General features: G+C 42.9%; 1 protein-coding gene across 1 annotated transcript; it reads left to right on the forward strand.

Moving 5' to 3' along the window:
* The first annotated feature begins 3941 nt into the window (after positions 1 to 3941).
* On the forward strand, positions 3942 to 8816 carry LOC146502576 (interferon-induced protein 44-like). Its single transcript, XM_085132706.1, has 5 exons — positions 3942 to 4627; positions 4711 to 4863; positions 4964 to 5135; positions 6439 to 6539; positions 6633 to 8816. Exons 1-5 carry the CDS (start codon positions 4322 to 4324, stop codon positions 6861 to 6863), a joined length of 963 nt encoding a protein of 320 aa, XP_084988832.1. The 5' UTR covers positions 3942 to 4321; the 3' UTR covers positions 6864 to 8816.
* Positions 8817 to 13503: the final 4687 nt, after the last annotated feature.

Raw genomic sequence — 13503 nt, forward strand, 5'->3', positions numbered from 1 at the left:
GCATGGGGTGGGAGACTCTGTCCATCAGAGATGTTATTTTGGCCAGAGTCCTTCTGTCTCCCACCACCTGCACTGGGTCCAGGGTGCATCCCAGAACAGAGCTGGCCTTCCTGATGAGTTTATCCAACCTCTTCCTCTCAGCTGCCGATAAACTGCTGCTCCAACATACCAGACTGTAAAAAATGACAGATGCCACCACAGAGTAATAGAAGGTCTTTAAAAGCGCTCCCTGGACTCCAAATGACCTCAGCCGCCTCAGCAGGTAGAGTCTGCTCTGACCCTTCCTGTAAAGAGCAAAGTGTTGTGGCTCCAGTCCAGTTTATTATTCAGGTGAACACCCAGGTACCTATAAGAGTCCACTATCTCAATGTCCACTCCCTGGATGTTCACCGGTGTCAGTGTGGTGGGTCTGCGTCTCCGGAAGTCGGAACTCCTTCGTTTTCCCGGCGTTGATCAGCAGGTGGTTCTGCTGACACCAGTCAACAAAGTCCAGAGTCCACTGTCTGTACTCTGAGTCGTCCTCACCTGTGATGAGGCCGACTATGGCAGAGTCGTCAGAGAACTTCTGTAGGTGGCAGCGTGGGGAGTTGATGGAGAAGTCTGCAGTGTAGAGGGTGAAGAGGAACGGTGCCAGCACAGTTCCCTGTGGGGCCCCTGTACTGCAGACCAGTGTATCAGAGACACAGCCCTGTGACCTCACATACTGTGGACGTTCTGTGAGGTAGTCCAGTATCCACTGGGACATGTGGTGGTCCACTCCTGATAGCTCCAGCTTGTCTCTCAGAAGTCGTGGCTGGATGGTGTTAAAAGCACTGGAGAAATCAAAGAACATGATCCTCACAGTGCTTCCAGGCTTCTCCAGGTGAGCCAGAGCTCGGTGCAGGAGGTAGATGATGGCGTCCTCCAACCCAATGCCAGGCTGGTAAGCAAACTGCAGCGGATCCAATGAAGACCTCACCAGGGGGTGCAGATGGTTTAGAACCAACCTCTCGAGGGTCTTCATCAGATGCGATGTCAGGGCTACCGGCCGGTAGCTGCTAAGGTCCTTGGGATGGGAGGTCTTTGGTACCGGTACCACACAGGAGGTCTTCCACAGCTGTGGTACTTTCCCCAGTGACAGGCTCAGGTTGAACAGATAACCTAGGATGTCACACAGTTCATCTGCGCAGCATCTCAGGAGCCTGGAGCTGATGCCATCTGGACCTGCAGCCTTCCGCACCTTGATCTTGCGAAGCTCATTCCTCACTTGAAGTGCTGAGATAGAAAGAGTGGATTTTGGGGGAGGGGTGTGTATGTTGAAGTCCACAGAAGCCGGGGGTGGGTGTGATGACTGGGAGTTGGGAGGTGTGAAGCTGAGAGGTGTGAAGTCCTGAGATGAAGGACAGTCAGTCCCTGAAGATGAAGGAGAATGCAGCAGGGGGGACGATGCTGTGGGAGGGGTGGGTGTTTGATCAAACCTATTAAAATATTTATTTAGGTCATTCACCCACCCCAAGTCTCCTGCAGCCTGGGAGGTTGGTTTTTGTCCTGAGATTGTCTTCAGGCTGTTCCAAACCCCTCTGATGTTGTCCTGTTGCAGCTGCTCTTCCATCTTCCTCCTGTAGTTATCCATTCCTTGCCTTATCTTCCATTTCAACTTCTTCTGAACAACTCTCAGCTCCTGTTTGTCTCCAGATCTAAAGACTCTCTTCTTCTCCTTGAGGAGAGCCTTAATTTCAGGATTTATCCATGGCTTGTTGTTAATAAAACAACGTACCTTTTTGATGGGTACGGTGTTGCCCTGCACACAGAAGTTCAGGTAATCCGTAATGCAGTCTGTGATGCTGTTGAGGTCATCCTCCAGGGGGCTGCAGAGGTTGTCCCACACAGTAGAACGGAAACAGTCTCTCAGGGCCTCTTCAGTCTTCATTTCCTTACTGTGCGTTTCACAACTGGTTCTCTGTGTACTAGAGGTTTATACACAGGCTGGAGATGAACCAGATTGTGATCTGAGCCCCCCAGGGGAGGAAGAGGTGATGAGCTGTATGCCTCCTTGGTGTTGGCATACAGTAAGTCCAATGTTTTATTGTCTCTGGTGTAGCAGGTGACATACTGGGTGAAGGTGGGGAGAGTGGAGGACAGGGAGATGTGATTAAAGTCCCCAGAGATCAGGAAAAGGGCCTGAGGGTGCTGTGTTTGGAGTCTGCTGGTTACAGTGTGCAGGACCTCACAGGCTGCTGCAGCGTTAGCAGAGGGCGGGACATACACAGCTATCATAATCACGTGTGTAAATTCTCAAGGTAGATAGTACGGTCTCATGCTAACCGCTAGCAGCTCAATGTCCTTACAGCATAGCGTCTCTTTGATAGATAAATGCCCAGAGTTACACCATCTATCGTTCACAAACACAGCCAGGGGACCCCCCTCCTCTCTTCTTACCACTCTCCGTTGTTCTGTCGGCCCGGATCAGATGAAAACCATCCATGTTTACGTGTGAGTCCGGAGTTAGCACAGTTAGCCACGACTCTGTGAAGCACATCAGGCTGCACTCCCTGTAGCTCCTCTGATGTCGGGTAAGGGCTGCCAGTTCGTCTACTTTATTGGGGAAAGATCTCACATTCCCCATAATAATAGATGGAATCGCTGGCCGGTACCTCCTGACTTTACTGCGACGCCCGATCCCGGCCAGAGTACCGCGTCTCTTCCTCCTCACCTCGCGGGGGATGTTAGCTTGCTCGGCGGTAGGCAGGGCAGCGGAGGCTCCGAGGGCTAACAGCTGATCCCTGCTGTAAACAATGGGAGATCGGACCTCCACGCGCTCTCCGGACAAAGACGCAGTAAAAAATGTAATAAAGAATACCATTGTCCATAGTATTCTGAGCTCCATTGTGGGGGACAGCAGTCCACAATAGAAAAACAAAAACAATAACACAAAAACAACAGAGAAACATATATTAAAGAGAAAAAGGGACTCGGTCAGGTCGGAGCTGCTGATACTGGCTGCCAGCTCGGAGCGGCGCCGGAAGTTATAAAATAATAAAAATAATAAAATAATAAAGTTAATAAAATTTAATGAAAGATTTAAAAGTTGAAAATTTAAAAGATTTAAAAGGGTATTAACTTGTCAGGAAAGCCAAGTCAAATAGATATGCTTCCAATCTTGATTTAAAAGATTGGATAGAGTCCAAGGCACGAATAGAAGCAGGGAGGCTATTCCAAAGGTTGGGTGTAGCTGAAGCAAAGGCACAATCGCCTCTGGTCTTCAGTCTAAACTTAGGTTGGACCAGGAGTAATTGACCTGATGATCTTAATGCACGACAAGGAGTGTACAGATTGAGGAGGTCAGGGAGGTAGCTGGGTGCAATGTTATTCAGGATTTTAAAAGTGAGTGGCAAGGTGTGTTATTTTCCGAGGGCGTGAGCCCGCAATGAGCTCCGCCCCGGAGACAGAGAGGAGGAGAGAGAAAGAGAGCGAGAGAGAGAAAAGGAAGAAAAGGCCAGTTAGCGTCTCGCCAATCCCCCAGGCCGTGACAATGCCAGGGTGCTGGAGAGGAGAGTCCGTCCATTAGTCGAACCTCGGATACAGAAGGAACAATGCAGTTTTCGTCCTGGTTGTGGAACACTGGATCAGCTCTTCATCCTCTCAAGGATACTTGAGGCTGCATGGGAGTTTCCCCATTTGAAGAGTTTATATTTGACAAGCTTTAGTTGTATACTTGGCCATCCGTCTTCTCTCCATTTTGATCCATCTTGTCATTTTCCAACATACAGTTCCCCAGCAACAATAATGCTATCATACAGATACTAAGTGTTCACAGTACTGCAGCTGATGTGTCTGCAGTGTGAAATTTCCAGCTTACTTCATGTTATCATCCAGACCAAATTTCTGTTTTGTTTTGTTTTTTTTGTTTTGTTTTTTTTACTTGTGACCAAGTTCTTATGAAACTACTGATACTGACATCACCTTTAGCTGTAAATTGTGTTTAGTGTTATTCAAAAGATGAAGGCACACACAAGTTTTTTTTGTTTTAGTTTGGGGTTTGTTTGTTTTTTACCTCTGTAGTAAGTCAAGTTCTGGCAGAAACCATTTTTGTGTGGTGCCTGTAGTAGTACCCATGGTTTTGTTTGTTTGGTTGTTTATATGACTGATAAAAAGATAAAGTATAGTTTATGTGCTTAAGGAAGAAACCATCCTGCTTGATCTATTAACATTCCTCGGTTGTGCACAATATCCTTTCTACATTAAATGTAAAGTATACTATTGAATACTTTAGATAAATATTAAATTATCTAAATATCTAAAATCTTTTAGATTTTGACAGCATCCATGCAAAACATGGAACATGTGTAACTGCAGCTGCTTCTGTCAAAGAAGTAATATTAGGAAAAATGATTTTACTACTACGACTTCTTCTAAAATGGGAAAAGTTCTTTATTTCCTTGTTTTGTACAGGAAGAGGAAGGAGCTGATTGAGAGCATTAAAAGCTACAAACCCACAGTCAGCTCTGTGACCCAGCCTTGGGTTTTGCTCATTGGACCAGTCGGAGCTGGAAAGTCCAGCTTCTTTAACTCTGTCAGCTCTGTATTCAGAGGCCACGTCACCAGCCAGGCCATCTCTGGCTCCTCCTCCACCAGCCTCACCACACAGGTCTTTGTTTGCTGTCTGATGATTTCCACTTATTGTGACTGATTTCAGTGGTCTGTCACTCATTCTCATTGCACTGTAAACAGTTTCGCTCCTACTCTGTGAAAGCTGGGCGTGAAGGGAAACCTCTGCCAATAATCTTGTGTGATACCATGGGACTGGAGGAGACCAAAGGGGCGGGGCTTGACATTGACGACCTCAGCAGCATCCTCAAAGGTCACCTGCCAGACCGTTATCAGGTGCTACATTATATCAGTGGGTCACTGAATGTATGAAACACTGATTTGTCAGCAGTCGACTCAAACTGTGTCTCTGTTTCTCCTCAACTGTATCATTTAGTTCAACCCTTCAGCTCCTCTGCATCCTGAGGCCCACGGCTATCGCACATCTCCTGGACTCAAGGACAAAATCCACTGTGTGGCCTATGTTATTGATGCTTCCAAGGTCTCCATCATGCCCACAGGGCTGGAGGAGAAGCTGGATGCTATCCGCAGAAAGGTCAACTTAATGGGTCAGTAGAGTTGAGTCAACAAGGTTCCTGATAGCGTTATTGCGGCTTCCCACTCTCATTTTCAAGTATATTTTGTGACAAAGAGAAAGACACATCCACACTCACACTCTCTCTCACACACACACACACACACACACACACACACACACACACACACACACACACACACACACACACACACACACACAATGTTGATTTATTCACCTGTGTATTTTTGACGTTTTCTCTTCCAGGTGCAGCATGTTTGTTTTCTTACAGGCGCGGCACTTGGCAATACATTGTGCATCCTTTTATCACACACCCCTCCCTTTTTTCCCTGTCTGTCCTGCCATTGTGTCCAGACATTGTCACACTGTATACAACATATAATGTAATAACTGAAATAACACAAATAGATATGAATAAATAATCAGATAAAATAAAGACCTGAACAAGAGGAGCATTTAGAGAATTTATAGATCTGATCTTGAAAAAGCAAAATGTGAAGCACAACACTGCATTCAGATCATTATTATGATTGCAAAAGCTGCCAGATAGGTCAGGATTTAAAGGAGAAAAAAAGCCAGTGCTCCCCAAACAATACCTACCTAATTATCAGCCTGTTAAAATGAATGAATGCAAATCATTAAAAACCTGTATTTATCAATGCAAAGAAACATCTCAAATGTTGAAATTTGTCAAATTCTTTTTTTATTCAATAAACAAAAAATATAAAATTGCTAGCAGGCTAGTTTAGCAGCTGGACTTAAACCATGTTTTTTGTGATTCATGCTGATGTGATTTAAAGGAAGCAGGTCCTCAAATCTCATCTGAATGTTACCATGTGTTCATCCAAAACCTACATAAACACCTGTGAAGATGCCCGTTCCATAACATCACACAATAACACGATCTAGCTCTGTATGACATAGATCATGATGTCAATGATTTCAGTAAAACTGGTCACACTACAGAACAATTTCCTCTTCAACACTATTCATCTTAATTTCATCATGATGCAATTCATTATAAAGCCAGGGACAGAGGTGGCAGCAGTATTTTGGAACATGATCAGTTACAATAACTGGACAAAGAATATGTGGAAATGCTTTAATGGAAAAACTTTTAAAGATCTTCATAAAGACTAGAGAACTATTGCTCAGAACCACTTAAAAAAGATAAATATTAAAAAATAATGAGTGACTCAAGACTCTTGCACAGTGCTGTTTTGATGGATTAATCCAGATACATGATCTTCAGATACTGAAACCTCATTATAAAAACCTAAGGTATTTTACCAGTCATCTTTCTGGCTTGTTTCCAGGTATTCCTCAGCTGGTCCTCCTCACTAAAGTAGATGAAGCCTGCCCACTGGTGAAAGAGGATGTGAGAAATGTTTATAAGAGTGGTTACATTAAGGATGTGGTACGTGCTTTTTATTTTTTACTGCTATTGTGGTTATTAATAATAATAATAATAATAATAATAGTAATAGTTTTCCTGTGTTGTGTCATACAGGTTCAGGAGGTCGGCTCTCGGCTCGGTGTGCCGTTGTCCTGTGTTGTTCCGGTGAAGAACTACAGCGAGGAGTTGGAGTTGGACATGAATTGTGACATCCTGTTGCTCAGCGCTGTCATTCAGATGTTTCGCTTTGTTGATGATTACTTTGATGAGCTCAGTGACCGAATGAGCAGCATGCAAACCACAGAGCGGAATGAAGTTAAGAAGCAGCTGTACCAACCCGAGTAAAAAAAAAAACAAAACAAAAAAACCTTAGTTTCTTCATCATCAGTGCAAACAGTTGAAGTTTCTAATGGCCCTAGGATTTGGTGTTGTTTCTGAGTTATGGATTCTTCTTCATTACTGTGACTTTTGAGTTCCTTGTTATCGTACTGGATTGTGAGGTTTGAGTGACATCACCACGTATACAGTTTTATTCTGATCATCTTTGAGTTTTGCTTTTTTTTTGCCTTGATTACCTTTTTGTGTGTCTCATAATGAATGTGTCTTATTACCCTCCTGTCTTGATCCACGCTCAGTCATTCAGTAAATCCAGGAAAGTTGATTCTGTTTCTGTTTGGATTGCTGCTTTATACCTTTTTGAATTTAGTCTATTTTGGAGTTTTGAATCAGCCACAACAAAGGCTCGGCTCTTTTTGAACATTCTGCCTCCATTGTCCTGTATTTGGGTCCTCATTTGCATAATCACAACAAAGTTTTAGTATTCTGTCATTTCAGACACTTTATCCTCACATCAAACTCTGTACTAATGATACACTAATGAGTAATGGGTTTTTCCTTCAATGAATCATTTTTCAGTTGTTATCATGCCTACTATATTTATATTAGACTGGATGCCATAGGACTTCCTGTAAATGTGACAATTAAATTATTTGTAAAAGTAGAATTTTAAAAAGAAAACATCAAAAAATCCAGGATGTTGGCTTTATAAAATAATTACAGTTAGGCATTTTGATAATTATACGTCTTTCATAAATTTGCAGCTCTACACCAACACAGTGGATTTTCAAGCAATCAAGATATGATTGGAGTGCAGACTTTCAGCTTTATTTAAGCATTTTTACACAAACTATTACATTAACAGCTTATGAATTAGAGCCGTTTTTATACACACAAAAATTCCCATTTTCAGAGGCACAAAATTAATCGGACTACTCGGGATTATTTTAAACATGGGGATTGTTTTTAACACTCAGATGAAATCAGTCAGACTGCCTGAAGACTAGAATCTTTTTATTTTTATTACCAAATGCTCAGTCCTCTTTTGAGATATTCTGCCAGCCCTTTACTGCAACCATCTTCATTTGCTGCTTGTTTGGGGGTCTCTCTCTGTATTCAGTTTTATATTTAATAACTGAAATGCTGACACTGTAAGAAAATTATACAGTGTCAGAGGAGAGGATTAATGTTAATATTACATAGATAAAATGACTATTTTGCTGCAATGGCAACATGTGAAGCAGGCAGTTATTATTATTATTATTCTTTTTTTCTTCACTCATTCAGACAGATGGCCAAATTCCCCCACTTGGTTCTTCCATCAGTTTTGCAGTCCTGGAAGTCAGTAAGCTCCACTCTGCCACCTGCTGGAAAAAGAATAGTGCTTTTTTTTCCTACTTGCTTCAGCTGTGTTGCTTAGCTCTAGTGTGCATCCTACTATGATGCACACTATGATGCATCCTACTATGATGAAAGAGGGGGACTGGGATAATCATCTAGGCAGTACCATTGATTGGGGAGGACAGGGTCTGGCATATGGAGCTGAAAGGAAAGGAGGCAGCGCTCTTTGAAGACCCTAAACTCTTGCTGGGCCAAGATGTTGTTCATCAAGACTTCCTGCTGACACTGGAGCTCCTGCAGAGCCAAAATGGAGCAATATTCATGAATTAGGATGAGCATGGAGGAGAGGACAAAATCAAAAGCATAAACAAGTAACCCTTTTTCAATTACTGACTTTATTTGAACGTTAGAGCAGAGACAGAACATAGCTGTGTGGAAAACTAGTTGGAGCTGGTCCAATGAATTCTTTAACTCTGTCAGCTGTGTATTCGGGGATCACATCAACAGACAGTCCATTTTTGGTTCCACCACCACCAGCCTTACCACACAGGTTTGTGTCTGTTGTGTAATGATTTCCAGTCACTGTGATTCATTTCAGTGATCCACTTTTTGGGGTGTAGCCAATAATTTTGCTCTTACTTAGTGAAAGGTACACATGAAGGGAAACCTCTGCCCATAATCTTGTTATACCATGGGACTAGAGGAGAGCAAAGGGGTGGGAATTGACATTGATGACCTCACCATCATTCCCAAAGGTAACCTGCCAGACTGTTATCAGGTAATGCATTTCATCAGCAAGACACTGAATATATGAATTCTGGGCTCCATACCATACAGCCTCAACACCAGACTTGTCAACAACAGACAAAAAGGACAAGATAGGCTTTTCTGAATCTGAGACGCTTCCCTGCCAGTGTTGGGCAAGTTACTTTGAAAAAGTAATTAATTTTAGTTACTAGTTACTTCTTCAAAAAAAGTAACTGAGTTAGTAACTGAGTTACAAGATTCAAAAAATAATTAATTACTTGAAAAGTAACTATTGCGTTGCTTTTGACCATTTTAACTACTTTTGATGTTTCCTACACATTTCACCTTTAAAAACTGTTTATTTGCCTTGTTTGGTATCATCCTTTTCAGCACAACCTCACATGTCTGAATTTACAGTTACATTTTTGACATACTGTATTAACACAATTGATCTAAAATCAGACAAAAAACATAAAATCAGAGTAGAAAAAGTTATAATTTTTATTGTAACAACCACAAACATGTTTAATGAATCATATTTCATAAATTTAAATGCAAATATACGTTTTCAATTTTAAAACCATATGCACAAGTTTTGGAAACAAAGTTATTTGCAGCCATTTACCTTGATTTTTCTTAAAATAACCATTTCAAACTATTTACATAACAATCAGCTGTTCTGCATTCAATAAGATGCCACACAAATTATTTGTGCCACTCCAAAAACATAATTTCTGTCCACTATAAAGGAGAACATCACAGCCTGATACCTGCAGGTCTGACAGCAGGTGTATCACTCCTGTTTTCTACCTGGAGACAGCAGCCACCTCATTGTTCTGACAGACAGCACAAAACTATCCACAACACTACACACTAACTACACAAGACAAGACTTAACTACACACTCCAAACACACTAAACGTCACAAATCTCTCACATCTCAAAACCCGCTCTCGCTCTCTCTCGCCGTCACTCCTGAAACTTCCTCCTCTTCCTAAACAACCAAATGTCATGTTGCCATATAATTTTTCGATTGGTCAACATGGTGCATTTTTCCACAAAGACGAAATGGCTGGTTTTTTTTGTTTTTTTTGGAGGGGGGGGGGGGGGGTCATAAGCAGAGAGTGCGTGCTAGCGCTTAGACAGTAAACATGCCGAAACTATTGAGGAAAAAACACTGGTCTATATTGTTTATTATGACTCTGGTTTTACGTGGCCTATCAACACAATTTACAAACTGGTATATATCACCTTGTTGCTTTGTCATCTTGATGTGGTCGTGTGATTCACCACGACTACCTCACTCAAACAGCAGCACTCATACGCAGTGTTGGGTAAGTTACTTTAAATTAGTAACTTAGTTACATTACTAGTTACTTCTATCAAAAGTAACTCAGTTACTTCAAGTTACTCGTTACTTTCAAAGTAACTAGTTACTAGGGAAAGTAACTTTGGTTTTACTCAGAATTCTCTTGTTGACCACCGCCATGATTCTAGCCTACGTCACAGCGTCATGTGTGCTTTTTACATCCAACACAAAAACTGCAGTCGTGGTGCTTTCGATTGTACTCAGAAGTCGGAAATTCTGCCTTCTGAATAGGAAGATGTAGGTAACACCAGACTGCAGATGAGCTGCATACAGGGCTGGACTGGGACAAAAAATTGTCAATTGGATGATAGTCATTCAAGCAGCTCACTGTGTTCTTCTTGGGCACTTGAATGATGGAGGCTGACTTAAAGCAGGATGACTACAGACTATAGCAGTGAGAGGTTGAAGATGAAAGGCGAAAACCTCTGCTAATTGGTCTGCACATGCTTTAAGCACTCTTCCTACTACTCCGTTAGGACCAACTTTGGACTCTGTGCAGTGTGGTTCTGACCTGATGCTGTTCCAGCTGAATGGGGGCATTGTCCCCCTCTGAAACAGGTGTTGATGTCCCTGTTTTGTTGGTCAAAGCGGGCGGAGAACTCATTTAGAGTGTCAGGTAAGGTGATGTGCAGAGAGTTTGTTTGTGTGCGATTGTGTTTGTAGCCTGTGAGTCTCTTGATCCCCTGCCACATGTTTCTGGAGTTGTTTGTGCTAAAATGTTCCCCTGAGGCACTGTTTGTATTTGCACTTTGATTTGAAGGCATTGTCACATACTCTTAGTAGGGCTTGCACTTCCTTGTTGAGCCATGGCTTCTGGTTGGGGAAGACTTTAAGAGTTTTTGTTGTTGTTGCACTCTCAGTACAGAAGTTGATGTATGAGAGTATGGCAGATGTGTGGCCGTCCAAGTCCGTTCTTTCTGCAAATATACCCCAAACCGTTTTGTCAAAACAGTCCTGTATGGCTGTCGTGGATTCCTCCCACATAGCAAAATTGGTATGGCCCGCATCTGACCCGCACCTGACCCACACAATGTGCTTACACATGGCCCACATACCGCAAAGAATGATGGCCCTTTGGTGGCCCAGATCTGGTTTCCCAGAGGTGACCCACACATGGGCCATCACAAGGCCAGTTGCAGACACACTGCTGGCCCTGTGCTGGCCCAGAACAGTTTCAGCTCTGGCCCCAGATGTCAGCCTAATGTGTACCTTAATCAAGCCATGTATTAACAACATGTGCCGGAACATAATAGTGCAAAAGTAACATGACAAAAATCTGATCAGACAGTGAATGGACAGATTCTTATATTATGCTTTTCTACTCTCCCGAATTACTTAAAGTACTCGATACAACACTAATCCAATCACACACTTTCTCTAAACTGAGTGCTTCCTAACTACATTCATACTGCAGATTGGAGGAGCCAGGGATCAAACCACTAACCTTCCAATCAGTAGGTGACCTGCTCTACCTCCTGAGCTACAGCCACCCAGCAGTAAACATGAGTAAGTTTTGGATAAAGTGTACACTCACAAACCTGTCAAACCTGCATTTGAAACATTGGCTACCATATAGCAGTATAGTATTGCAACATGGCATTTTGGGTCTTCTGACTAAAATAGGAAAATAGCAACACAAATAGTGCCATCGTTGCCAGACCTGGCCCACATCTGGTTGACATACACCCTGCCATGACACCAATCAGTCAGAAGTGCCAGCTTGATGCCAGATCCGGGTCAGACCCGTTTTCTATGAGCCTGGGCCACATAAACCAAACCACAATTGGGCCAGATGTGGCATGCCATCACATAAACAGGGCCCGGTGGCACCAGTGTCCGGCAGCCTCGCCTCTGTCAGTGCGCCCCAGGGTGGCTGTGGCTACAATGTAGCTTGCCATCACCAGTGTGGGAATGTGTGTGTGAATGGGTGGATGACTGGATATGTAAAGCACTTTGAGGTCCTTAGGGACTAGTAAAGCGCTATACAAACACAGGCCAAAAATACAGGCCATCTATGCCAGCCCTGGCCCATATCTGGATGACATACGTCTTATCATGCCAGAAGTCAGCCAGCAGTGCTGGCTTGATACCAGATCTGGGCCAGACCTGTCTGCTATGTGGGCTAATATTTTCACAGACAATCTGACTATGGACCGTGGACGCCACCACAACCATACATGAAGCCACGACAGCCCTACAGGTTTGGGGTATATTTGCAGAAGGAACATTCTTGGAGGGCCACACATCTGCCGTACCGTCATTTCCTCTCTAGCTTACGAGTTATCTGTTCTAAGATTTGAGAGTTATACCTGGGAGTCAAGTTCTTCTGATTTGTGGCTTTCTTTTCAGAGGAGCTACGGTATCCATAGACGTATATAGTGAAAAAAAAATTAACAAGATAATCAACATCTGTGGGAGTGGGATTCAGGTAGCTGTTCTGCACTTCGTTGGTACAGGGCATTAAAGATGATAACAGTGGGTGAACTTTGTCCTTTAACTTAGTTACAGTCCATTCAGAAAGACATCTACTGGGATGAAGTCTACTTCTCACTGCTGTGTAATCAATCATTGTAAATTTAAATGTTAACAGGAAATGATCAGACAAGAGAGGGTATTCAGGAAACACTGTTAAATGTTTTGATGCATGCTCAATCATCCAGGTAAGTAAATCCCCAAAAGTTGGTCATCTGGACGTAGCGTTTTCAGTGGGAGGAACATTTCGTCACTCATCCAAGTGACTTCTTCAGTCTCAGCAGACTGCAGGTTTATCACTTACAACTATGAATCCCAAGCTAGTAAGTGTCAAGTGGCAGCTGTTGTACAAGGCCAGCATCCATGGTTTCAGTGGTTCAGTATCTTACCAAAGATGTCACAAATATACTCCCACTGTGTCTGTGAGCTACAATAACTCTGATTTTGTGTTTGGAGGCTACACCAAACAACCTTTTAGTCAGTCTGAACCGTACGTGAATGATGATCAGGCTTTTCTTTTTACCTTCAATGATAAATAGCTCCTTAAAAATCCAGTTACTGGTCCTGGAAATGAAGTGAGAATGATATCTAACTGTGGGTCCTAATTTGGTTCTTGCCCACCAAAGCAAACCAGTAGTGTACAGCAATCCAGGAAATTATTACAACTTCCCCTCTGCAGAGATGTGTGGCAATGATCTCAACCTGATTGAGTGTGAAGTC

Source organism: Neolamprologus multifasciatus, chromosome 15, assembly GCF_963576455.1.
Source record: "Neolamprologus multifasciatus chromosome 15, fNeoMul1.2, whole genome shotgun sequence".
In the NCBI taxonomy this organism is placed as follows: Eukaryota; Metazoa; Chordata; class Actinopteri; order Cichliformes; family Cichlidae; genus Neolamprologus; species Neolamprologus multifasciatus.